This window comes from Scyliorhinus torazame, chromosome 4 (genome assembly GCF_047496885.1).
Source record: "Scyliorhinus torazame isolate Kashiwa2021f chromosome 4, sScyTor2.1, whole genome shotgun sequence".
NCBI classification, from domain to species: Eukaryota; Metazoa; Chordata; class Chondrichthyes; order Carcharhiniformes; family Scyliorhinidae; genus Scyliorhinus; species Scyliorhinus torazame.
In genome coordinates, this window is record NC_092710.1 from 346589487 (window position 1) to 346616159 (window position 26673).

A 26673-nucleotide genomic window follows, 5' to 3' on the forward strand; every position below is an offset into this window, starting at 1 on the left:
CCACCACAAAGACTGAATCTATAGACTTGAATCCTGTAAATTTTGTTCAGTTTGCTCTGTATCTGCATTATCGACAACTTCCCATGTACATATGTTCATTCACTCACCACTTGTACATAGTCATACATGTATATACAGCCACATTCCAAAATTTATTTCAAAAAGGAGAGATGTCATAATATCCACTGTTTAGCACAGGGCTAAACAGCTGGCTTTGAAAGCAGACCAAGGTAAGCCAGCAGCACGGTTCAATTCCCGTACCAGCCTCCCCGAACAGGCGCCGGAATGTGGCGACTAGGGGCTTTTCACAGTAACTTCATTTGAAGCCCACTTGTGACAATAAGCAATTTTCATTTCATTTCTTGTATATAATGAGATGCAGACAGGTAGTGATTGACACACAGGATCACCAATGAACACACACGACACAGAACAACCAATCACCAGACAGGACACTACCACTATAAAACACACAAGGCATTAAGACTCTCCCTCTTCTCACAGATTACAGCTCCAGAGATAGTTAGAGTGCACAAGGCCGTGGGCACTGTCTCCATGTGACAGAGAGCTAGTCTGGTCATGCCAGTCAGAGGTTATCAGTTTAGATTAATAGAGTGTCAACCCACAGCAGATTATGTACAGCAACCAGCAGGTTCAATAAAACAGTGTTGGACCATCTCCTGTGTCAGAAGCCTGTTTCTAGTCTCACTGCATCCAGTTGCAGTCAATGCTAAACCAACTCAGATAACACATCAGGTGGTGGAGGGGACTGTCCTGGTGAAGAATGGCTTCTCCACAGCTAGAGGTGAGATTTCCGCCCCTCTGTATCAGAATGTCCCACCTCAGAGAATTTCTGGAATATGAGAGGCATCGCTACTGCCATGTTCACTGCCAATACTGCGGTTGGGGCTTGAAGAGACATTCAGTGATGAATCAGAACTTTGTAAGAGTCTGGTGGTCGATTTGAGAGGGGGACGGCTTGATTAACAAGAGGCATGGGAGCATAGAATTTGAGGAACCTTGGGAAAAAGGAAGCTGGCAGGTAACACTTTGGTCGGGAGCGGGCATTCGATTGGCCCAGATACCATTGAAGGAAGGACCCCTGACCATCACCAGTTAACCATTTGGTGTGGGCATACCAGTTCAATTCCTGCAGAGATAGGGTGAAGTCCTCAATTGAGGGCCTCAGGTGGCACACTGGCATCTAATTCTACCCATGCTACTGGTAAAATTGTGGTGGGGCTAGGCAGGTTGTTGGGCGGCAGGCAGGCAGGCCACCCACTGGATTTAACGTGCTCCTCAACTTCAAATTCACTGGTGGCGTAAAGTTAAATCCAGCCCCAAGATTCTACAACCTAATTTTCCTACCCTGTTAGTGATTTTTGGCAGACCTCCAGTTGTTCTTGTAAGTGAGGCAGAAGTTGTCCCATAATGTCATCTCCGACACAGCACTGAACAACAGTTGGAATTTCATGAGCCCGCTGCATAATTTTTATCCACGATTTATCGACATTTTGAAATCGTTTTGCTTCCTAGAGAAAAAAATGTGACCACGTCATCAACGTTTGCAAAGTAAGAATTGCACTTGTATCAAGATAATTCAATGGACAACTTCAGATCAATTCAGTTTGACAAAAACATCTCTCTCACCCCTTCAAGTGTTCCAATAAATCATGATTGAATATCAACACCAAATACATCTCTGCCCCCCCTACTCTCTTGTCTGTCACAAATTGAAATGTTGACACTCATCAGTAGGTGGAATTTACCAATATTTTTTCAGAGTGTGGGTTTCAGTGAGAAAACCGGCGTGTAACTTTCCCAGCTGCAGAGCCGAGTTTTCTCTCCAGTTTTTCTGGCACTGTGCACAGAGAAACTGGGGACGAGGTTTCTGCCCTCATTCTGGTGGGCGGGGGTTTGATGAAGCTGGCACTCAGAGCACCTTCTTCAAAGGGCGCCCTGATCTACATTAGAAAGAAGCTGGCACTCAGAGCACCTTCTTCAAAGGGCGCCCTGATCTACATTAGAAAGAAACTTCTCCCTCTCGCCCCAGGGGCGAGACTTACCTTTTGAGCACCCAGTGGGATCCCCTCGACTGCTTCACATTTTTAAATACCTGCATCGTCACGTCGGTGAGGAATGAATATTCAGTGAGGGTGGAACATATTGTGGGGAAGTCCTTTAATTATATTTAAATGCATTAAAATTTAGGGCAGGAACCTCGTTACGTCACCGGCAAGAGGCGGAGGAAATCAGAAAATTGATCCCCCTGGTGAGAATCCGTTTTCCGGCTCGTGTGAATATTTAGGCCTGTGTCGCCATTTACAAATGCAGACTCAAAATCATGTTTTACAGTGAAGTCCAAAATGAATGCTGACCAATCAAATCTATACTGAATAACAGAATGGCTACAGAACAGGGTCACAGCACAGATGGGGGTCATTCAACCCGCCACATCTGTGCATTAGAAGAGCATCCAGCTATTAACGCTTGCCTGTTTTCTCACCGTAACCATGTGCATTTTTGCACATAAACCAATTCAATCTTGATGGCTCATTAAGAAGTCTTATAACACCAGGTTAAAGTCCAACAGGTTTGTTTGGAGTCACTAGCTTTCGGAGCACTGCTCCTTCATCAGGTCACTCATTATATCGATATGAAGCACAGGGGCTGCAGAAGTACTTGGACAAGCTAGGAGAGTGGGCAATGAAGTGGCAAATGAAATACAATGTGGAAAGGTGTGAGGTTATGCACTTTGGAAGGAAGAATTTAGGCATAGACTATTTTCAAAATGGGGAAATGCTTCGGAAATCAGAACATAACATAGAACATACAGTGCAGAAGGAGGCCATTCGGCCCCCCGAGTCTGCACCGACCCACTTAAGCGCTCACTTCCACCCTATCGCCATAACCCAAAAACCCCTCCTAATCATTTTGGTCACTAAGGGCAATTTATCATGGCCAATCCACCTAACCTGCACGTCTTTGGACTGTGGGAGGAAGCCGGAGCACCCGGAGGAAACCCACGCAGACATGGGGAGAACGTGCAGACTACGCACAGACAGTGACCCAGTGGGGAATCGATCCTGAGACCCTGGCGCTGTGAAGCCACAGTGCTATCCACTTGTGCTACCGTGCTGCCAGAAGCACAAAGGAGTCCTTGTTCACGATTCTCTTCAGGTTAATGTGCAGGTTCAGTCGGCAGTTAGGAAGGCAAATGCAATGTTAGCATTCATGTCGAGGGGGCTAGAATACAAGACCAGGGATGTACTTTTGAGGCTGTAGAAGGCTCTGGTCAGACCCCATTTGGAGTATTGTGAGCAGTTTTGGGCCCTGTATCGAAGGAAGGATGTGCTGGCCTTGGAAAGAGTCCAGAGGAGGTTCACAAGGATGATCCCTGGAATGAAGAACTTGTCATATGAGGAACGTTTGAGGACTCTGGGTCTTATACTCGTTGGAGTTTAGAAGGATGAGAGGGGATCTTATTGAAACTTACAAGATACTGCGAGGCCTGGATAGAGTGGAAGTGTTTCTACTTGTAGGAAAAACTGGAAGCAGAGGACACCATCTCAGACTAAAAAGACGATCTTTTAAAACTGAGATGAGGAGGAATTTCTTCAGCCAGAAGGTGGTGAATCTGTGGAACTCTTTGCCGCAGAAGGCTGTGGAGGCCAATTCACTGAGTGTCTTTAAGACACAGATAGATAGGTTTATGATTAATAAGGGGATCAGAGGTTATGGGGAGAAGGCAGGAGAATAGGGATGAGAAAATACCAGCCATGATTGAATGGCGTAGCAGACTTGATGGGTGAGTGGCCTAATTCTGCTCCTATGTCTTATAGTCTTATGAACTCCCTTTTCACCACTGCCTTCAAAGCCTCCCGTACCATGGCCGCTGAAACCTCTCCCATGTCATTTACTTTCACAAACCCTCGGATGGCCTTCCTCACCCGCTCACAGACCTCTTCCTCCGCCAGCAGCCCCATATCTAACCTCCATTGCGGGTGCTGTCCCCTCCCACTTACTCACCCGCAAATGCACCCAATGCGAGGTGTGATCTGGCACCGCTATCGGCGAGTACTCAACATCCACCACCCCCTCCAGCAACGTCTTATCCAAAATTTAAAAAGTCAATTCGGGAGTACACCTTGTGCACATGGGAAAGACCAAAAATTCCTTCGCTCTCGGCCTTCCAAACCTCCACGGATCCACCCCCCCTCCCATGTGCTCCATAAACCCCCTCAGCCCCTTAACTGCCACCGAACCCACCCTGACCTCAAACTCTACCGATACAACCTTGGGTCTAGAACTGTATTAAAATCCCCCCATAATCAGCCGATGCGAGTCCAGATTGGGGATGTTCCCCAACACCCGCCTCATAAACTCTACATCATACCAGTTCGGGGCATAAATATTCACCAGCACCACCGGCATCCACTGCAATTTCTCACTCACCATAACATACCTCCCCCGAGAGTCAGGCACTATACTTCCCACTTCGAACGCCCCCCGCTTATTACTCAAAATCGCCCACCCCCTTGTTTTGGAATTTAACCCCGAATGAAAAACCTGCCCTACCACCCTTTCCTCAGCCTAGTCTGGTCTACCACCCTCAGGTGTGTCTCCTGTATCATAGAATCATAGAATCTACAGCGCAGAAGGAGGCCATTCAGCCCATCAAATCTGCACCGGCTCTTGGAAAGAGCACCGCACTTAAGCGCACGCCCCACCCCATCCCCGCAACCCAGCAACCCCACCTCACTTTTTTGGACACTAAGGGAAATTTATCATGGCCAATCCACCTAACGGAGGAAACCCACACAGACACAGGGAGAACGTGCAGACTCCGCACAGACAGTGACCCAAGCCGGGAATCCAACCTGGGACCCTGGAGCTGTGAAGCAACTGTGTTAATCACTGTGCTAACGTGGTATCATCACCACGTCCGCCTCCAAGCGTTTCAAATTGCGGAACACAGGGGCCCTCTTGACTGGCCCATCCAACCCTCTCACGATCCATGTTATCAGCCTGGTCAGGGGGCACCCCACCCCTGGGGCCCCCCCCCTCCCTTCTCATGGAGGAAGCTCACCAGCTGCCCCGTTGACCACCGAGTGGGCTGTATCGGTCCTTAACCCTCTGTCATCGTCTCCTGTGTCACAGGCACCACACCAACTTTCGCCAACTTTCCCTCCTTTGTCGACCACTTCTGGTCCACGAATCCATGCCCCGGTGGGCACTCTCTTCCTCCACCCCTCCTGCACCTTTTTAAACTCACAGCCCAGCCATTAACCGGGGAACGGTCCAGAGGTCTACCACAAGCGGGAGCCACCAAATATGCGACCAGTCACACCATGCTGCCACTGGAAGTCCGCCAGCGTGACTACTTGCCGGGGAGGCCACTGAATGACAGGGGGCTGTTGTATGGAAATGGGGCTGATGTGGTGATAATTGGTTTCTCACCACGCTACGGCGAGATCCCGATTTTGCCTGCGGAGGCAGGCTGATTGCATCGCAAACTGTTTGGCGTCCAGGGCGGATCTCGTTTTTGGCCTCTCCTGCTATTCCCCGGCCTCGTAACGTTGAGCGTGAGTGTAACAAGGCCGGACGATCGCGCCCATACTTTCATTTAAGTTATCCTCTTATACTCACTTGAATGGTGGTGCACAAATGACTACTTTTGAGATCCGACTTGCGAAATCATTACCTATTTCACTTAATTCAGAATGCAGGGCTGGGGTTCTCCATTCCAGTCCCCACGCCGGCGGGAAAACCGGCGGCAACGACACCGGCATCAACGGGTCCCTGTCTCGGGGGCTAGGTGGACGCCGGAGAGGTTGGCGCCGTTACAGCCGGTGCCGAAGGGACTGCGCAAATTCTCGCATGCGCGGAACGGCCATCAGATTTTGGCGCATGCGCAGGGGGTTCTCTTCTCTGCGCCAGCCATGGCGGAGCCCTCCAGGGCCCGGAGTGGAAGGAAGAAGTGCCCCCACGGAACAGGCCCGCCCGCAGATCAGTGGGCCCCGATCGCAGGCCAGGCCAGTGTGGGGCCCCCCCCCGGGATCGGATCCCCCGACCGCCCCCCCCCCCCCCCCCCCCCCCCCCCCGCCCGAGGACCGCCCACGCCGACTTACCTTCCAGGTCCAGCCATGTGGGACCATGTGTAACCAAAAACGGACGGCCGCTCGGCACATCGGGGCCCGGAGAATCGCCTGAGGGGCAGCTGCCAACGGCAACCGACTGGCGTGGCGTGAGTCCCGCCCCGCCTGAAAAACGGTGCCGGAGAATACAGCAGCCGGCGTCAGAGCAGCGGGGCAGGATTCGCGCCGCCCCCCCCGGGGATTCTCCAACCTGGCATAGGGTCGGAGAATCCCGCCCCAGAACTCCATTCCTCCTTCCACCTATGTCAGTGGTACTCATGTGAAAATTAGTTGGCTCTTCACCCTCCTCCTCAGGGCATTCTGCAGCCATTCAGTCATATCCGTGATCTTGGAACCACAGAACCAAAATAACATCCTGGATTCAGGTCTGTAGCCACAGAAACACCTGCCTGTTCCACTGACAAATCCTATCAGTATTGCTTTTCCTGTCTTTTTTGTGTCTACTTATACAGCTGTGCCACCTGTGGTACCATGGACCTGACTCTGGCTGCAATCCCCAGGTGAACCATCGCTCTTCAGTACTGAATACTGGTTGTAGAGTGTGATGAACTTTACCACCTGCCTGTTTCTACTTGACTGGATTGGCTGTCACTATTCCCTCTCTCCCTCCATCCTCTTAAGTTGCAGGACTGGCTGCATCTCTGAACATGTTATCCAGGAAGTTCTCAATCATCACATTAAGGCTTACAAAATTATCATGGGGCTCGTCAAGGTGGATGTAAGAAGGATGTTTACCCTAGTTCAGGGGCCTAGAACTGAGAACACAGTCTACAAATACAATGTAGGTTCTTTAGGACTGAGAGGTGCAAAGGAAATTGACCAGGATGTTATCTGGGCTGGAGAACATAGGAACATGGGAATGGGGAGAGGTCATTCAGCTCCTCGAGCCTGTCCAATGAGATCATAGCTGATCTGTGACCTAACTTCACATACCTGCCTTGGGCCCATGTCCCTTAATCCCTTTGCTCAACAAAAATCTACCTTTCTCAGATTTAAAATTAACAATTGGTCTTGCTTCAACTGCTGTTTGTGAGAGAGAGTTCCAAAGCCCTCCCACCCTTTGCATGAAGAATTGTTTCCCAACATCTCTGCTGAATAGCCTGGCCTAAAAAATGATGCCCGCTAGATTTAGAATCTCCAACCAGTGGACAGAGTTTATCTACCCTGTCTTTCCCTGTTAATATCTTGGACGCGATTCTCCGATCACATTTCACGAAGGCGCGAAACGGGCACGGGCAGTAGCGATTCTAGCCCCCACAGGGGGCCAGCATGGCGCTGGAGCAGTTCACTTACTTCCTGGCGTGCACTGGGGGCAGTGCCAACCCGCGCATGCGTGGTGGCCTTACTGAATGCTCCGGCCCGACGCAACATGACGCGGGGGTTCAGGGGCTGGACGCGCAACAAAGTAGGCCCGGGGGGGGGAGAGGCCAGCCCACCGATCGGTGGGCCACGATCGCGGGCCAGACCCCATCGGAGGTCCCCCCCCCCGGGGACGGAGCCTCCCCCACAGGCCGCCCCCGACCCTTCGCGCAGAGTTCCCGCCAGCAGCGACCAGATGTGGACGGCGCCGGCGGGACTCGGCTTTTTCCGCGAGGCCGCTTGGCCACCCGGGCTGGAAAATTGGCGGCCTTGCGCGTAGAGCGGCCCACCACCAGCGCTGCGCCAAACACGCCGCCGCAAATGGCGGCCATTCTCCGCACCTCGGAGAATTGCGCGCCGGCATCGGGGCGGCGTGGCGCGATAACGGCGATTCTCCGGCCCGGCATGGAGCTGGGAGAATCGCGCCCCCAGTATTCTTTGATGAGATCAACCTTTAACCTTCTAAATTTTTGCAAAACAGGTTTAATTTGTGTAACTTAACCCCTGTTGTCCAGGTATCATTTTTATAAACCGACGTTGCACTCCATCCAAGGCCAAAATATCCTCCCTTCCGCGTTGTACCCAGAACTGCTCACAGTACTCCAAGTGGGGTCGAACCAGGGTTTTGTAAAGCTGCAGCATAATTTCTGTGTCCTTATAATCCAATCCACTAGATATAAAAGCTTTTATTCCATGATTATTTTCTGCACTTGTTCATGAAATTTTAAGGATCTATGCATCACTGTGGACATCCACTGTGCCTTACCTCTTTCCATTTGGAAAGTACTCTGCCCCATCCTTTTTTGGTCCAAAATGGATAACTTCACACTTGTTTACATTGAGTTCCATCTGCCAAAGTTTTGCCCTTTCATTCGTCTGTCAATATCTCCTTGCAATTTTATGTTATCATCTACAATATCACCTAATGTGGTATCATTAGCAAATTTGGATATATGACTTTCTATACCATCATTAATGAATAATGTGAATAATTGAGGCCCTAACACAGATGCCTTTGGTACACCACGAGTCACATCCTACCAAATGGAGTACTTACCCATTATCCCCACTCTCTGTCATCTGCCACTCAACCAATTTCCTAACCATGTCAACAATTCTGCCTCAACTCAGTAGGCTGTTTTTAAAATAATCTTTATTAGTGTTACACTGCAATGAAGTTACTGTGAAAATCCCCTAGCTTCTACCTTCGTTAACAGTCTCCTCTGTGGAATTTTATCAAATGCCTTCTGGAAGTCCATATAAATAACATCCATAGACATTCCCCTGTCCACTACCTTAGTCACCCCTTCAAAAAATTCAACAAGATTAGTCAGGCATGATCTTCCCTTCACAAATCCATGCTGGCTCTCACTGATTGACCACATTTTTCAAGGTGTTCCATGATTCTATCCCTGATAATAGACTCCAGAAATTTCACCACCCCACCCCAACATAGAAACATAGAAAATTGGAGCAGGAGGATATCATTCGGCTCTCCGAGTCTGCTTCGCCATTCATATGATCATAGCTGATCATCCAACTCAATAGGCTAATTCCGCTTCCCCCCATATTCTTTAATCCCCTTCACCCCAAGTGCTATATCTAACTGCTTCTTGATGTTTTGGCCTCAACTACTTTCTGTGGTAACAAATTACACAGGCTTCACAGGGGAGTTTCAGTTATGAAGAGAGATTGAATCGACTGGGTTTTTTTTGCTTGGAGCAGAGGAGACTGAGGGGGGACATGATTGAGATGTATAAAATTAGGAGGGGCATAGATAGAGTAGACAGGAACAAACATTTCCCCTTGGTGGAAGGATTAATGACCACGGGGCATAGAATTAAGGTAAGGGGCAGTAAATGTAGAGGGGATGTGAGGAAAAGCTTTTACACCCAGAGGGTTGTGGGAGTCTGTAACTTACTGCCTGAAAGGGTGTCAGAGGCAGAGACCCTCATAACATTGAAGAGGTATTTAGATGTAAACTTGCGATGCCAAGGCATATAAAGCTGTGGGCCAAGTGCTGGGAATTGGAATTAGAATACTGAGATGGTTGTTTTTGAGTGGCGCAGCCATGATGGGCCAAAGGTGTTTTCTGTGCTGTAGATCCCGATGACTCGATGAGGAGGAATTTCTTCACTCAGAGGATGGTGAATCTTTGGAATTCTTTACCTCAGAGGGTTCTGGAGGTCCATTCATTGAGTACATTCAAGACAGGGATCGATAGATTTCTATATATTAAAGATATCAAAGGATATGGGGATAGTGTGGGCAAATAACATTGAGGTAGAAGATTATTCATGATCTAGTTGAACAGCAGAACAGGCAGGATTATTCCTTGCCTACTTCGTATGTTCCTAACCTCGTGGATGATCCCCGGTGACGCTAGATGTGTTTCAAGCTACGAAACCGAAGGGCATGGGACTGGATTCTCCGTTTCAGGGACGATGAAAAACTGGCGTCAAAAGGCCACAGATTCACAGCCCTGCTGGGGGTGAGCAGCGAGCCGTCGTGAAGCTCGCAGCTCCAGCTGCAGATACACCCCCCTCCCCCCCCGCACTTAAGGGTCAGAAGCCGCGCATGCGCACAGCGGTAGCTTCCAGAGGCCGCGCCGCGCTCGATGCCGGACTCAGACCACGGAGCTGGACCGCGGAAATAGTGCCCCCGATAGGCCGCGTGCCGACCCGGACCGCCCGCACAATAAAGGCACAGTCCCATATGAGGCCCCCCCGCCCTTCGATCGGCCCGCCCCCGACTATGGCGGCCACGGACTGAGTCTGCAGCCGCCTCGCGAGTTTCCCTAATGGCTGGGGCCATATTAGAAACATGCCGTCGAGACTTCGGCCGGTCGGGGGTGGAGAATAGCGGGGCGGGCCTCAAGCAATGGTCCCAGGTGGGGGATAAGCGGTGCGGCCTACTTTTCGGGGGGCTGGAGAATCAAGGAACCGGCGCCGGTCCCAATTCCATGTGTGAAACTGGATTTCGGCGTCAGGGTGTGGAGAATCCAGCCCATGTTATTTTCTAATTGATCTGCGAGAGAATTAAAACAGCCAACAAGAAACACAAAACTAGGTGATGCTAATTTTCGGGATGTTATAAATTACCTGTGGCAGTTGTTTGGCAATATCTCCTCCAACAAATACAGCCTCCAGATAAACCCACAGGTTTTGTACTAATAGCCACTGTTCTATTATAGTTGTGCATGTGGTCAGATTGTGCATCCAGAGCTGAATATCCTTTTTGTAGTAAGCATTATACCTGCAAGTGAGAAATTCCAGAAATCAAATAAATTATGCTGAATTAAAGGACTAATGTAACAAAATGTATTTCTTCAGTTAGAACCGTAAATGGAAATTGTAGTAATCCGCACGGGACACATGGGGCAAGCTTGCTAATATTCCCCTTTGGCTCGAGGAGTATGACCTCCCCACTCACCCTGGGGCAGGGCTACATTGTATATAAGGTCAGCCAGAATGTAACGGCCGACGGAGAGAAAGGACCGGGTCCCTTGTATAATTATAGGCCATGTCATGATATTCAAACACACACATCATGATGGACACACCAACAGGCAAATCAGAGCACACAACACCACAACCAATCACACACAAGAACACCAACCACATAAAAAGCACGAGCACGACACCTGGTGGTCAGTAGGTCTGGGGACAAAGACACGGAGAAGAGCTGTTACAAAATCACAAACAGGGAATCCCCACGTGCAGAGTGTCAAGACAAAACTGTACATAGTAAGTTTAAATAAAATAGCGTTGTACCATATACAACCGTGTTGGCTCATCTGTGTGTCAGAACACCCAACACCACATGGTACAGGAGTGGATCGATACCTGCCAACTAACCTGCCATTCTGGACATGGACCGCACCGACAAACCGCAGCCGTTGCAAGTCGCGGGGAACCTAGGTACCAATTGGAAGCTCTTCAGGCAGCGATTTGACCTGTACATCCGAGCCACCGAAAAACAGAGTGCCTCGGATGAAACGAAGATTGCAATGCTCCTCTTCTACGCAGGTCAGCACGCCCTCGACGTCTTCAACTCACTGGTGTTCGAAGAAGGCGAAAACCAATCCAAATATGACACGGTCATCCTCAAACTGGACCAGCACTTTAAAGTTGAAGTAAATGAAAGTTTTGAAAGATACCTCTTTCAGCAACGCCTGCAAGGTAAGGAGGAGCTTTTTCAACCCTTTTTGACGCACCTCCGGATTCTAGCGCAGTCCTGCGGTTACGGCACCACCACAGAGTCCATGATCAGGGACCAGATTGTTTTTGGCGTTGCCTCTAGTGGCCTACGCCAGCAGCTTCTTAAAATAAAAAGCCTCACCTTAGCATCTGCTGTGGAAGCCTGTGTCCTCCACGAAAATGCTACCTGCCGTTTTGCCCGATTTCAGGCGTCCGAGTTGGCACGGAGGGGGTCCCCAGCCGTCGAATCGGCAAGCCAGGCTGCCCACGACGTCGAACGCATCCAGGCCGTCGATTACTTCCCGACCCACGGCCCGGACGACAGCGGCCGCTTCCCGCGCTTTTCGCGGTCTCCCGCGCTGGTGCGCGCCAAAAATAACGGCCACATCGAGGGACGCACTGCGCAGGCACGCCCACCGCAAGATCGCACTGCGCATGCGCAGTGGCGCAACGAACGCCGTGACGTCATGACGTGCGGCAATTGTGGAGCTCTACATTTAAAAGGGCAATGTCCTGCAAAAAACCGACAGTGCCTCAGATGTGGCAAGATGGGTCACTACGCTGCCCACTGTCGTTCGGCTCAACCCATGGATCCGGCACATCCCCGACAATCTCGCAGACAAGTCAGGACCGTCCAGCCCACGCATCAAGACTTCCAGTTAAGTGATGCAGATGACCAGGATGCCTTCCGCGTTTCCGTCATCGATGTCAACAAGGTCAATGCCATCAATCCAGCCGATGAGTGGTGTGCCACCCTGACGGTCAACCAATCGCGCGTCACCTTCCGTCTGGACACCGGCGCATCCGCCAACCTGATTGCATATTCTGCAGTCCAGGCCATGAAGGTCAAACCACCCATCACGCCATCCCGGCTCAAGATGGTTGACTATAACGGGAACGTCATCCCGTCCATAGGATCTTGCCAGCTACAGGTAACTCACAAGATGCACATGGCCACACTCCCCTTCGAAGTTGTCGGCTCATCAAAAGACTCGTTACTGGGCGCACAGGCGTGTAAGGTCCTTCACCTGGTACAGCGCATTATGTCTCTCTCTCCAGATGAGATATCCGACTTCCCGGATGCTGAGTTCCACGCAAATCTCCATTCCCTCCTTGCTCACAACCAGGAGGTTTTTGAAGGCATGGGGACATTGCCATACACGTACAAGATTCGACTCAAACCGGACGCCATCCCTGTCGTTCACGCATCTCGCAAGGTTCCTGCGCCACTCAAAGACCGCCTCAAGTTACAACTGCAGGATCTTCAGGACCAAGGGGTCCTATCCAGGGTCACGGAGCCCACGCCATGGGTCAGCTCCATGGTCTGTGTAAAGAAGCACTCTGGCGAGCTCCGCATATGTATAGATCCTAAAGATCTGAATAACAACATCATGCGGGAACACTATCCCATCCCGAAACGAGAGGACCTCACCAGCGAGATGGATCCAATTGGACCCGGCCAGCCGAAGACTATGCACATTCAACACCCCTTTTGGCAGATTCTGCTACAACCGGATGCCATTCGGCATCATTTCAGCATCTGAAGTTTTCCACCGCATTATGGAGCAGATGATGGAAGGCATCGAAGGGGTACGTGTATATGTGGACGATATCATCATTTGGTCCACCACTCCGCAGGAACACATGCATCGTCTACGACGTGTCTTCACCCGCATACGACAAAATGGCCTGCGTCTCAACCGTGCGAAGTGTGCCTTCGGCCAGACGGAGCTGAAATTCCTCGGGGACCACATCTCACGGTCAGGGGTCCGTCCCGATGCAGACAAAGTTAGCGCCATCACAGCCATGCCACGGCCGGCTGACAAGAAGGCTGTCTTAAGATTCCTGGGCATGGTCAACTTCCTTGGGAAGTTCATTCCCAACCTGGCTTCTCATACAACGAATATGCGCCATCTCGTAAAAAAATCGACAGAATTCAACTGGCACCAATCGCATCAGCGGGAATGGGAGGAGCTCAAGCACAAACTGGTCACGGCACCAGTGCTGGCCTTCTTTGACACGACTCGCCCTACAAAGATCTCAACAGACGCCAGTATTCTGGTATTGGAGCGGTACTCCTGCAAAAAGACAGCACGTCGTCATGGGCCCCGGTTGCATATGCTTCACGAGCCATGACCCCTACCGAACAGCGCTACGCGCAAATAGAAAAAGAATGCCTGGGCTTGTTAACTGGACTGGACAAGTTCCACGACTATGTGTATGGCCTGCCACGATTTACGGTTGAAACTGATCACCGCCCCCTGGTCAACATCATTAACAAAGACCTGAACGACATGACCCCTCGCCTCCAGCGCATCTTACTTAGACTCAGGAGGTATGATTTCGAACTGATCTACACTCCGGGGAAGGATCTCATCGTGGCGGACACTCTCTCCCGAGCAGTGAGCACACCACCAGCTGCGGAGGGGTTCGTGCGTCAAATTGAGGCACACGTAACTCTGACAGCAGCAAATCTGCCAGCTGATGATCCTAGTCTGGCCCACATACGCGCAGAGACGGCGACTGACCCCCTTCTGCAGCGAGTGATGCGCCACATGACGGAAGGGTGGCTCAAAGGGCAGTGCCCCCAGTTTTATAATGTGCGAGATGACCTTACCAACATAGACGGGGTCCTTATGAAATTAGACAGGATCGTTATTCCGCACAGCATGCGCCAGATGATTCTTCATCAACTACACGAAGGCCACTTGGGCGTCGAAAAATGCAGACGAAGGGCCCGAGAGGCGGTATATTGGCCGGGTATTAATGAAGACATAGCCAACATGGTGCTCAACTGCACAACCTGTCAGAGGTTTCAGCCGGCGCATCCTCCGGAGACGCTTCTACCACACGAGATGGTGACGTCCCCCTGGGCGAAGGTGGGTGTTGACCTATTTCACGCGCTCGGCAGAGATTACATCGTTATTATAGACTACTTCTCAAACTACCCGGAAGTCATGCCTCTCCATGATCTGACGTCGTCCGCAGTCATTGGGGCCTGCAAGGAAACATTTGCTCGCCATGGCATTCCAAGGACTGTCATGTCAGACAATGGACCCTGTTTCGCCAGCCGTGAATGGTCGTCCTTTGCCGCAGCATATGGTTTCACTCATGTGACATCCAGCCCTCTACATCCACAATCGAACGGGAAGGCTGAAAAGGGTGTCCACATCGCCAAGCGGCTCCTGTGCAAGGCGGCTGCTGCCGGATCGGACTTTAACCTCGCCTTGCTGGCCTATCGATCGGCCCCGCTATCCACGGGTCTCTCGCCAGCGCAGCTACTAATGGGTCGCTCCCTCAGGACGACGGTACCTTCCATCCTGGCACCAACAACAGACCATGAGACGGTTCTTCGGAACATGCAAATGCAGCGTGATCGCCAGAAAAGTCGGTACGACACACGAGCGACGGACCTGCCCCCCCTGTCCTCCGGAGACAAAGTACGCGTCCATCAACCGTATGGTGGCTGGTCAGCATCGGCCGAAGTCCTCCGACAAGTGGCTCCCCGCTCGTTCCTGGTTCGCATGCCGGATGGTTCGGTGCGTCGCCGCAATCGGCGCGCCCTTCGCCGACTTCCACGCTCACAGCCACACAGTACGCACATGCCAGATCCTCAACAGGCTTCCGAGGATGACTTTGTGGAGCTGCCGCACATCACGCCCTTTCCATCGTCACCCATGGCCATGCCTGCAGAGCAGCCGGTGGTTCTTGATCCACCCTTGAGGCGGTCAACCCGAACTCGTCACAAGCCCATTAGACTGGACTTATAATACCGTTCATATGTCTAACAAGTTGCACAATTTTACATGATAACCTGTTGTTGTTTATCGTTCCAGATATCGTTTGACTGGACAACTGTTCAAGTTTTTTTTTTCTCTCGTTCGCATTCATATTATGTTATGGTACAACTTGGTTCATGTGACGCACCCGACATCGCCCCATGTAAATAGTTCCGTCATATGCACATGCTGTACACAACACACACACACTCTTAGATGCACTCACGACACGATCATATTTATTACCACGTAGGCACATATCTTTGTAAAAAGGGGGGATGTCATGATATTCAAACACACACATCATGATGGACACACCAACAGGCAAATCAGAGCACACAACACCACAACCAATCACACACAAGAACACCAACCACATAAAAAGCACGAGCACGACACCTGGTGGTCAGTAGGTCTGGGGACAAAGACACGGAGAAGAGCTGTTACAAAATCACAAACAGGGAATCCCCACGTGCAGAGTGTCAAGACAAAACTGTACATAGTAAGTTTAAATAAAATAGCGTTGTACCATATACAACCGTGTTGGCTCATCTGTGTGTCAGAACACCCAACACCACAGGCCAGTGAGCTTAACTTCGGTAGTAGGGAAGATGCTGGAATCTATCATCAAGAAAGAAATAGCGAGGCATCTGGATGGAAATTGTCCTATTGGGCAGACGCAGCATGGGTTCATAACGAGCAGGTTGTGCCTAACTAATTTAGTGGAATTTTTTGAGGACATTACGAGTGCGGTAGATAACGGGGAGCCAATGAATGTGGTATATTTGGATTTCCAGAAAGCCTTTAACAAGGTGCCACACAAAAGGTTGCTGCATAAGATAAAGATGCATGGCATTAAGGGGCAAGTAGTAGCATGGATAGAGGATTGGTTAATTAATAGAAAGCAAAGAGTGGGATTAATGGGTGTTTCTCTGGTTGGCAATCAGTAGCTAGTGGTGTCCCTCAGGGATCAGTGTTGGGCCCACAATTGTTCACAATTTACATAGATGATTTGGAGTTGGGGACCAAGGGCAATGTGTCCAGGTTTGCAGATAACACTAAGATGAGTGGTAAAGCAAAAAGTGCAGAGGATACCGGAAGTCTGCATAGGGATTTGGATAGGCTAAGTGAATGGGCTAGGGTCTGACAGATGGAATGCAATGTTGACAAATGTGGGGTTATCCATTTTGGTAGGAATAACAGCAAAAAGGATTATTATTTAAATGATAAAATATTAAGACATGCTGCTGTGCAGAGAGACCTGGTTGTGCTAGTGCATGAGTCTCAAAAAATTGGTTTACAGGTGCAACAGGTGATTAAGAAGGCAAATGGAATTTTGTCCTTCATTGCTCGAGGGATGGAGTTTAAGACTAGGGCGGTTATGCTGCAATTGTATAAGGTGTTAGTGAGGCCACACCTGGAGTATTGTGTTCAGTTTTGGTCTCCTTACTTGAGAATGGACGTACTGGCACTGGAGGGTGTGCAGAGGAGATTCACTAGGTTAATCCCAGAGCTGAAGGGGTTGGATTACGCGGACAGGTTGAGTAGACTGGGACTGTACTCGTTGGAATTTAGAAGGATGAGGGGGGATCTTACAGAAACATATAAAATTATGAAGGGAATAGATAGGATAGATGCGGGCAGGTTGTTTCCACTGGTGGGTGAAAGCAGAACGAGGGGGCATAGCCTCAAAATAAGGGGAAGTAGATTTAGGACTGAGTTTAGGAGGAACGTCTTCACCCAAAGGGTTGTGAATCTATGGAATTCCTTGCCCAGTGAAGCAGTAGAGGCTCCTTCATTAAATGTTTTTAAGATAAAGATAGATAGTTTTTTGAAGAATAAAGGGATTAAGGGTTATGCTGTTCGGGCCGGAAAGTGGAGCTGAGTCCACAAAAGATCAGCCATGATCTCATTGAATGGTGGAGCAGGCTCAAGGGGCCAGATGGCCTACTCCTGCTCCTAGTTCTTATGTTCTTATGTACATAACACTGAGCTAATAAATAAGTTCAGTTTTTACTCGACTGACTCCTGTGTGCCCTTCCTATAGGAATAAGTGGATAGCTCCTGTGGGGAGCGAGCATGGGTGACAGAATCACAAGGTTGTTTCAGTGTAGAAAGAAGCCATTTGATTGCCCTGGCGGTCCTGAAGATTGTTCTTTTCAAATAATCATCTGATTCCCTCTTGAATGCCTCGTTTGAAATATAGAAACATTGGGCACGGTGCGCAGACTGCGCAGTCTGTGGGATTGGCAGTGCGGGCAGAAAACCCCATGGGAATCGGGAAGTGCCGGAGAGGTGGCATTTCCTGATTTTCCCCTCCACTCACCAGCGACATCATGAGAATCACACCCTCAAAAGGCATGGCCCTCATTTTAATGCATATTATTAGCAGCCAACCCCCGCCCCCCCACTCCACCAAATGTGATGGGTCTGATGTGCCCCTTTTATCACAATTCCTGCACTTTGCATCTTCGCGCCAGCAGTCTGCTGCTGCGTGCCCAGTTTTTCCTATCAGTGGCAATTTTGACCAATTTTGAGCAATGCCTGTATTCAGGTCTAAGCCAAAATTTTATGGATTCTAGTGTTCAAGCCTAATTGTTTATATTAATTCCTTAGCTGCTAACAGATCGGAACTTCTAAAGCCTTAGAATTCTACAGAGCAGAAGAAGACCATTCGGCCCATTGAGTGTGCCCTTGGAAAGAACACCCTACTTAAGCCACACCTCCACCTCCATCTGTGGATCAGAAATTGGCTAGCTGAAAGAAGACAGAGGGTGGTGGTTGATGGGAAATGTTCAGAATGGAGTACAGTCACAAGTGGTGTACCACAAGGATCTGTTCTGGGGCCGTTGCTGTTTGTCATTTTTATCAATGACCTAGAGGAAGGCGCAGAAGGGTGGGTGAGTAAATTTGCAGACGATACTAAAGTCGGTGGTGTTGTCGATAGTGTGGAAGGATGTAGCAGGTTACAGAGGGATATAGATAAGCTGCAGAGCTGGGCTGAGAGGTGGCAAATGGAGTTTAATGTAGAGAAGTGTGAGGTGATTCACTTTGGAAGGAATAACAGGAATGCGGAATATTTGGCTAATGGTAAAGTTCTTGAAAGTGTGGATGAGCAGTGGGATCTAGGTGTCCATGTACATAGATCCCTGAAAGTTGCCACCCAGGTTGATAGGGTTGTGAAGAAGGCCTACGGAGTGTTGGCCTTTATTGGTAGAGGGATTGAGTTCCGGAGTCGGGAGGTCATGTTGCAGCTGTACAGAACTCTGGTACGGCCGCATTTGGAGTATTGCGTACAGTTCTGGTCACCGCATTATAGGAAGGACGTGGAGGCTTTGGAGCGGGTGCAGACGAGATTTACCAGGATGTTGCCTGGTATGGAGGGAAAATCTTATGAGGAAAGGCTGATGGACTTGAGGTTGTTTTCGTTGGAGAGAAGAAGGTTAAGAGGAGACTTAATAGAGGCATACAAAATGATCAGGGGGTTGGATAGGGTGGACAGTGAGAGCCTTCTCCCGCGGATGGATATGGCTGGCACGAGGGGACATAACTTTAAACTGAGGGGGAATAGATATAGGACAGAGGTCAGAGGTAGGTTCTTTACGCAAAGTGAGGCCGTGGAATGCCCTACCTGCTACAGTAGTGAACTCGCCAACATTGAGGGCATTTAAAAGTTTATTGGATAAACATATGGATGATAATGGCATAGTGTAGGTTAGATGGCTTTTGTTTCGGTGCAACATCATGGGCCGAAGGGCCTGTACTGCGCTGTATTGTTCTATGTTCTATGTTCCACCTTATCCCCATAACCCAGTAAACCCACCCAATCTTTTAAATACTAAGGAGAAATTTAGAATGGCCAATCCACCTAACCTGGAGGAAACCGGAGCATCCGGATGAAACCCACACACACGGGAGAAAGTGCAAACTCCACACAGACAGTCATCCCAGGCCAGAATTGAACCTGGGTCCCTGGAGCTGTGAGGCAGCAGTGCTAGCCACGGCACCGCCCACAGATTTAAGTTGCTTTCTCTTAACAAATGTTTTTGGATAGGTTTGCTTCTTAACCCACACACTAGTCTGCCTCTAATGGTGTCATTCAAGCCATCACTAAATTCACAGTATTCAGCTAATTTCTTCAAAGTAGCTATGGACTGTGTGACTGATTCAGCTTCTTGGTGGTTACTCAGCGAAGACCAAAGGCTTAAATGAGAAGTGGCCCGACAATATCCCCATAGTCTCATCATAGGTTTTCGAGCCTGGTTTTTCTGCAGGCACCAGACTTTGCAGGAGGTTGATTATTTCCCCCATTGTACTTAGGAAAGCTGGGATTACAATGTCTGCCGCAATTTTATTTGCTTGGAGAAAATAAATGAAACTTTCAGCATATGAGCTCTATCACTCAGTGTTCTCATCATGTGGTCCCACCTGCCATTCTTACTGTGGAAAGAGCCTCCGATCTGTTAGCAGTTAAGGAATTAAGATAAACAATTAGGTTTGAACACTAGAATCCATAACATTTTGGCTTAGACCTGAATACAAGAATATGCCATAAAATTTGTAGAACTACATTGCTTCTTCTTTCAACCAGGTGCCCTTGAGCTCAGCCTGTTTCCTTCTGAATTTTGGAACACCCCGAGCTCTAAATTATTGTTGCAGGGTACTTGCTACTCACAGTGCTCCCTGTAATGTTCCAGATCTTTCCAGGCAGAGCACATGGTGAGCTTCTTTTCAATGTTGTTTCATCCAAAATCTATGTTTAAGTTTGGTGCCTTTGATGGCTGTTACCAATATTTGGCACCCCTCCATCGCCAGCTTTGGTGTTGTGACGTTTCCCAGGGTGGAAGAGTCAATTACTAGGTGACATAGGTTTAAAATGTGAGGGGCAAGGTTTAGAGGAGATGTGTGAGGGAATCTTTTTACACAGAGAGTAGTGGGTGCCTGGAACTCGCTGCCGGAGGAGGTGGTGGAAGCAGGTACAGTAATGACGTTTAAGGGGCATCTTGACAAATACATGAATAGGATGGGAATAGAGGGATAATGACCCCGTAAGTGTAGAAGGTTTTAGGTGAGATGGGCAGCATGGTTGGCGCAGGCATGGAGTGCAAAAGGAATTTTAATAATCTTCTTCATTGCTGCTTCTGCCGATATTCTTATACATTCAATATGTGTCTGTTTACCCCATTGAACTTCCCTAGTTACCATAAATAAGAAATTTAGGAAATACTCATCAGCCAGCCTTATTTTGCACTTACACTGTGATGTACCGTCAATTATCACGAGACGAGAATGATGGAACAATCGAGGCTTTGTGCCTCGGTGTTGTGCCTCCTGTAGCTGGAACCAGAATACCTGCTGCGCAGGAGAGCACACACTTTTATACGCCGCCCACTAGGCGGAGCCAGCAGGCAGGGATTTACCATCGTACCTCTAATATACACAGTGCCGTAATACATGTAATATACCACTAGTGGTGTTCACCACACACTGGATTTGGTTGTTTTCGTCAAACCAGTCCCGGTGGCAGGAGCTCGAGAGTTTGGCAATGAGGTGGTGGCTGAGATGGGCTGACTTGGTGTGATTCAGGAGGCCTCTATTTTCTTTCATCATGACTTCTGCTGATTTGGGGCAGGATTTACCAGCCTCATTGCAACTGAATTGATGACTCATGAGGCCATTGAATCTCGTGAGAGGCCTCTCGCAAGATTCGTAACACATGAGACAACTCGCAAGATTCAACTGAACCTCACGAGACGTCGTGATCCGGACTACACCCTCACTAGGTGACATCCAGATCAACATATTTAAATGATCTATTCGGCACATTTAAATATGCATGCGCTGTATTCTCCTGGGGCTCAGAAACTAACGGCCTCTCCAGCTAGGCCTCTACCGGACGCTGTTTAGTAGTGGTCCACATATTGGAACCTGGGGGATCTAATAAAGGTACATGAGGGCTTTGGGCAGGGTGATACCCTGGCACCCCTGCTGTCAACTGAGCACCTTTGCATACCAGCCTGATGCCTTGGCACTGCCACCTGGGAACGTTGACAGTGCCATCCTGGCATTGCTAGGGTTTCAGGGTGGCGCTGCCAGGCTGGCAGGGCACTTCCAGGATCCAGGCTGTCAGTGCCAAGGTGCCAGGATAGCAGGTCGGGCCTGGGTGCCTTGCCCTTAAGAGGAGGGGTGGGTGGTGGGCTCGAGGACCCCGGAAGAGGTAAGTTGGGTGCAGTGATTGAAAGATCGGGGCTGCCTTTAAAAATGGCTCTTCGTTCCATGAGTATTCTTCCTGAATTGACAAGCTGAGCTCGTCAGTGCAGGAAATGATGTAAGTGCAGCCTCGACGGTGCGTTCCTTGCTGAGTCCCAAAAAACGGCAATTGAATAGCAGGGTGTTTCACGACGTTGCAGCCATCGAGAAATACCCCGCTAAATGCACCCAAAAGTGGTCTCCGTTTGGAGGCCAGGCTGACGGATATGGGTAGGGGCAGTTATTGTTCCTGCAGACATTGAAAACTGTTATGGCTACAGTGAGAGGAGTCATTGAGTATTTTGCAGTTTTGGTTAAGTGCTGTGACAAGGACAGAAACTTTTAAAAAACGATTCATTGGAATGAGGGTGTCGCTGGCAAGGCCAGCATTTGTTGCCTATCCCTAATTATCTTGGGGAAGGTCGTGTGGAGCTTTCTTTAACTTCTGCACTTCATCTCGTGCAGGTGCACCCATTGACCACAGAGGTTCAAATATGGAGTTGTGGGGAAATTAACATAATTCGAGAAGCAACTACATTTTCAAGGACTTTGACAAATTCCTCGAGTTGCTTAATTTCTTAAGCAAGTGCTGTGTATCTAATATCAAAACGTTACAATGGGAATGCAGTGCATGAAAACAAGGGTCAAAGCTGAGGCATATTGAGTCAGAAGTGCCAGGTGGCACAACTGCTCAGTATGCTCCCTCCCTAATTTTTGAAGCAAAAACAGGAAACTCTGGACAATCTCGGCAGGTCTGACAGCATCTGTGAAGTAGGATCCGGGTATAAGAGGAATGACGATCCCAGGCACTGGAGGCATGCAAGTCAAGGCCTCCCTGTACATGGACGACGTTGCCGTTTTCTGCTCGGATCCTGCGTCTGTACGCAGGCTCTTGAATGCCTGCGACCAGTTTGAACTGGCCTCGGGAACCAAGGTAAACCGTGGCAAGAGCGAGGCCATGTTCTTTGGGAACTGGGCCGACCGGTCCTTTGTCCCCTTCACTGTCAGGTCAGATTACCTGAAGGTGCTGGGGATATGGTTCGGAGCTGCTGAAGCGTGCACCAAAAACTGGGAGGAGCGCATAGCCAAGGTAAGACAGAAACTGAGCTGGTGGGAGCAATGCTCCCTCTCCATTGCGGGCAAAACCCTGGTCATCAGGTGTAAGGTACTCTCGGTGCTACTGTACGTGGCGAAGGTCTGGCCCATAACCCGACCCTACGCCACAGCAGTCACCCGGGCCATCTTCAAATTCATCTGGAGATCCAAGATGGACCGGGTCCGAAGGGACACCATGTACAAACCTCTGGAGAAGGGAGGGCGGAACGTACCCAACGCCTCCCTCATCCTGTTGGCCACCTCTGTGTCCAGCTGCATCAAGCTGTGCGTGGACCCCCAGTATGCAAACACCAAGTGTCACTACACACTGAGGTTCTACCTGTCCCCAGTGTTACGAAGGATGGGCCTGGCCTCATTGCCGCGGAACGCTCCAAGTAGTTGGACCATGCCGTACCACCTGTCCTTTGTGGAAACGTTTTTGAAGGAAAACACCTTTGACCACAAGGCAATGAAGCAGTGGTCAGCACGTAATGTCCTCGAGGCCCTCAGGGAAAAGGAGACCGTGGAGGACGAGGGATGGTTCCCTGAGCAGACTGCCAGAGTCATCTGGCAGAACGCCTCATCACCAGAACTTACAAACAAGCACCAAGACCTAGCTTGGCTGGTGGTGAGAAGGGCCCTCCCTGTCAGATTCTTCATGCACACCCGAAGGCTCTGCACCAATGCACGCTGCCCTCGGAGTGGCTGTGGGGGAAATGAGACGGTCACACACCTCCTTGTGGAATGTGCCTTTGCAAAGAAGGTCTGGAGAGAGATGCAGTGGTATTTGTCAAGGTTTATCCCGAGCAGATCTGTGACACAGGACTCTGTGCTCTACGGACTGTTTCCAGGGACACACACCGATACAAACATCAACTGCTGCTGGAAGGTCAGCAACTCGGTGAAAGACGCTCTTTGGTCTGCCCGAAACTTGCTGATCTTCCAGAGCAAAGAATTGTCCTCGACCGAGTGTTGCAGACTGGCACATTCCAAGGTCCAGGACTACGTGCTGAGGGACGCACTCAAGCTTGGGGCAGCTGCCGCCAAGGCACAATGGGGGAAGACCACTGTGTAAGGTTTTTCCAGCAAATGTACACCGAAGGGCGGGTAACAGTGTAAACCCCCCTCGGTTTGGGCCACCAACACTCAAATGTATAAAAGAAACATGACAATGTAAATATTTAAGAAGGAATTGTAACGTAAAGAGTGATATGTGTATAATATTATCAAAATTGAATGAAAGGTCAAAACAATGTCTAACTCTGATGGAAATGTACAGTCAAGACGGTTCAAAATGTTCTGTAATGCTTATGATAAATTTTATCAATAAAGTATATTTGTTTTGTGGAAAAAAAAAATCTGTGAAGAAAGAACCGAGCTCACGTTTCGAGTCTGGATAACTATTTGTCAAGGTTCCACAGATGCTGACAGACCTGGTGAAATTGTCCAGTATTTTCTGTTTTTGTTTCAGATTCCAGCATCCACAGAAATTTGCTTTTATCTCCAAATTTCTGAAGTTTACCCTGCTCAACCTCTCCTTTAAAACATTCACTCCCCCTTTATAACCATCTCTAAAACTGATGTTGGTGCCTGTTAGAACCCCCACGAGATCCACTGGGATGACCTGATCGATATCCCCGTGGGGTTCGTGGAATACAAGCTCTCCCGCTGATATGGGGGAGGCCTAACAGCCGGGCTCGTTAATTCCCCGGGATAACAGCCGGCCCAGAAGGAAGCCGGCATCTTCGGATGGTGCCGGCTGGGACGAGGGGGCCTATCCACTGCTGTACTTCCTCACTGTAAGTAGGAAATAAACTACTGGAACTTAACTTTTCAGGACTCCTCCCTAATTATAATATTGGCAATGAGGACAAAACAGAATTACAGGTGGTGCTGCTGGACATGCAGACCACAGCTGCATATCACCACTCTTCGGGAGGCTCGACACTTTTGACGCGAGTATAGAAGAACTGGGCTCAATATGCTGAGCGTGTGTTACATTTTCAGGGTGAATGCCATTACTGGAGAGGACCGCCAGAGGGTGATTGTCCTGATCACCTGTGGGGCCCTCACTTTTAGCGTTATAAAGAATCTATCCTACCCTGTGGCAGAAGGCGTTTGACAAATTGGTGATGCTTGTGGCAGACAACTATACCCCAAACTGCTGGTCATTGTCCAAACATACCGGTTCAATACAGCTGCGAGAACCCTGGGGAAGTCCGTTACTGAGTTTCTGGCATGCTTACGTAAATTGGCTGAGTACTGTGATTATGGGCGATCCCTACTGGAGATGCTGAGGGCCCGCCTTGTGTGCAAAGTTAACAACGTGGCAATCCAGCGGAAAATGATAAATGACCATCTTTGGACCTGAAAAGGGCCATCAAGATCTCCCTCTCATGGGAGAGTGTGGAGAAGAGAGTCCAGGATCTCCAGGGCATGTCAGAAATGGAGGTGATTAGTGTCAGATCCCCCCCCCCTCCCCCCCAAATCAGGTGAGTGGCGCCTCCTAGGAACAAAGCCCAACCCTTGCCAGAGCAATGTCAGGGTCCATGCCCATTGGCCTGTTAGAACTCCCACGAGATCCACTGGGATGACCTGATCGATATCCTCATGGGGTTCGTAGAATGCAAGCTCTCCCGCTGATATGGGGGAGGCCTAACAACGGGACTCGTTAATTCCCCGGGTCAGCTCATCATAGGAAGGACGTGGAAGCTTTGGAGCGGGTGCAGAGGAGATTTACCAGGATGTTGCCTGGTATGGAGGGAAAATCTTATGAGGAAAGGCTGATGGACTTGAGGTTGTTTTCGTTAGAGAGAAGAAGGTTCAGAGGAGACTTAATAGAGGCATACAAAATGATCAGGGGGTTAGATAGGGTGGACAGTGAGAGCCTTCTCCCGTGGATGGAAATGGCTAGCACGAGGGGACATAGCCTTAAACCGAGGGGCAATAGATATAGGACAGAGGTCAGAGGTAGGTTCTTTACGCAAAGAGTGGTGAGGCCGTGGAATGCCCTACCTGCAACAGTAGTGAACTCGCCAACATTGAGGGCATTTAAAAGTTTATTGGATAAGCATATGGATGATAATGGCATAGTGTAGGTTAGATGGCTTTTGTTTTTTGACTTCCCATGTCGGTGTAATATCGTGGGCCGAAGGGCCTGTACTGCGCTGTATTGTTCTATGTTCTATGTTCTATAACAGCCGGCCCAGAAGGAAGCCGGCATCTTCGGATGGTGCCGGCTGGGATGAGGGGTCTATCCACTGAAAGTGAAAATGAAAATGAAAATCGCTTGTCACGAGTAGCCTTCAAATGAAGTTACTGTGAAAAGCCCCTCATCGCCACATTCCGGCACCTGTTCGGGGAGGCTGGTACGGGAATTAACCGTGCTGCTGGCCTGCCTTGGTCTGCTTTCAAAGCCAGCGATTTAGCCCTGTGCTAAACAGCCCCTGCTGAACATTACAGCGCAGTACAGGCCCTTCGGCCCTCGATGTTGCGCCGACCTGTGAAACCACTCTAAAGCCCATCTACACTATTCCCTTATTGTCCATATGTCTATCCAATGACCATTTGAATGTCCTTAGTGTTGGCAAGTCCACTACTGTTGCAGGCAATAGATCTAGTCTATTAAAGCCTTCAGTTATGATACAACCTCGTCTTCGAGTTTAATTGATCGTGCATCACAAGGGCAACTGGACGGGCTGCTGTCATAGGCAACTGGGGTCATTGTCATTCCCGCGATGGCTAACAGTTCTCCCGATTATGTTGACAAAGGCGCTTCAGTGCCCCTCAAGTCCAAGCGCTGAATTCCCGTCTTGACCTTCTGTAATGTCCGCC

At 49.5% G+C, this 26673-nt stretch overlaps 1 protein-coding gene across 1 annotated transcript in view; it reads right to left on the reverse strand.

Annotated features, from left to right (window-relative positions):
- Positions 1-26673, reverse strand: part of LOC140411508 (dynein axonemal heavy chain 8-like) — a 2059122-nt gene that overhangs the window by 1046367 nt on the left and 986082 nt on the right. Inside the window, exons 36-37 of the mRNA XM_072500594.1 lie at positions 10619-10772; positions 1369-1532 (exon numbers count right to left, since the gene is read on the reverse strand). Of these exons, the coding sequence (XP_072356695.1) occupies positions 1369-1532; positions 10619-10772 (318 nt within the window). The remainder of the gene's footprint in view (positions 1-1368; positions 1533-10618; positions 10773-26673) is intronic.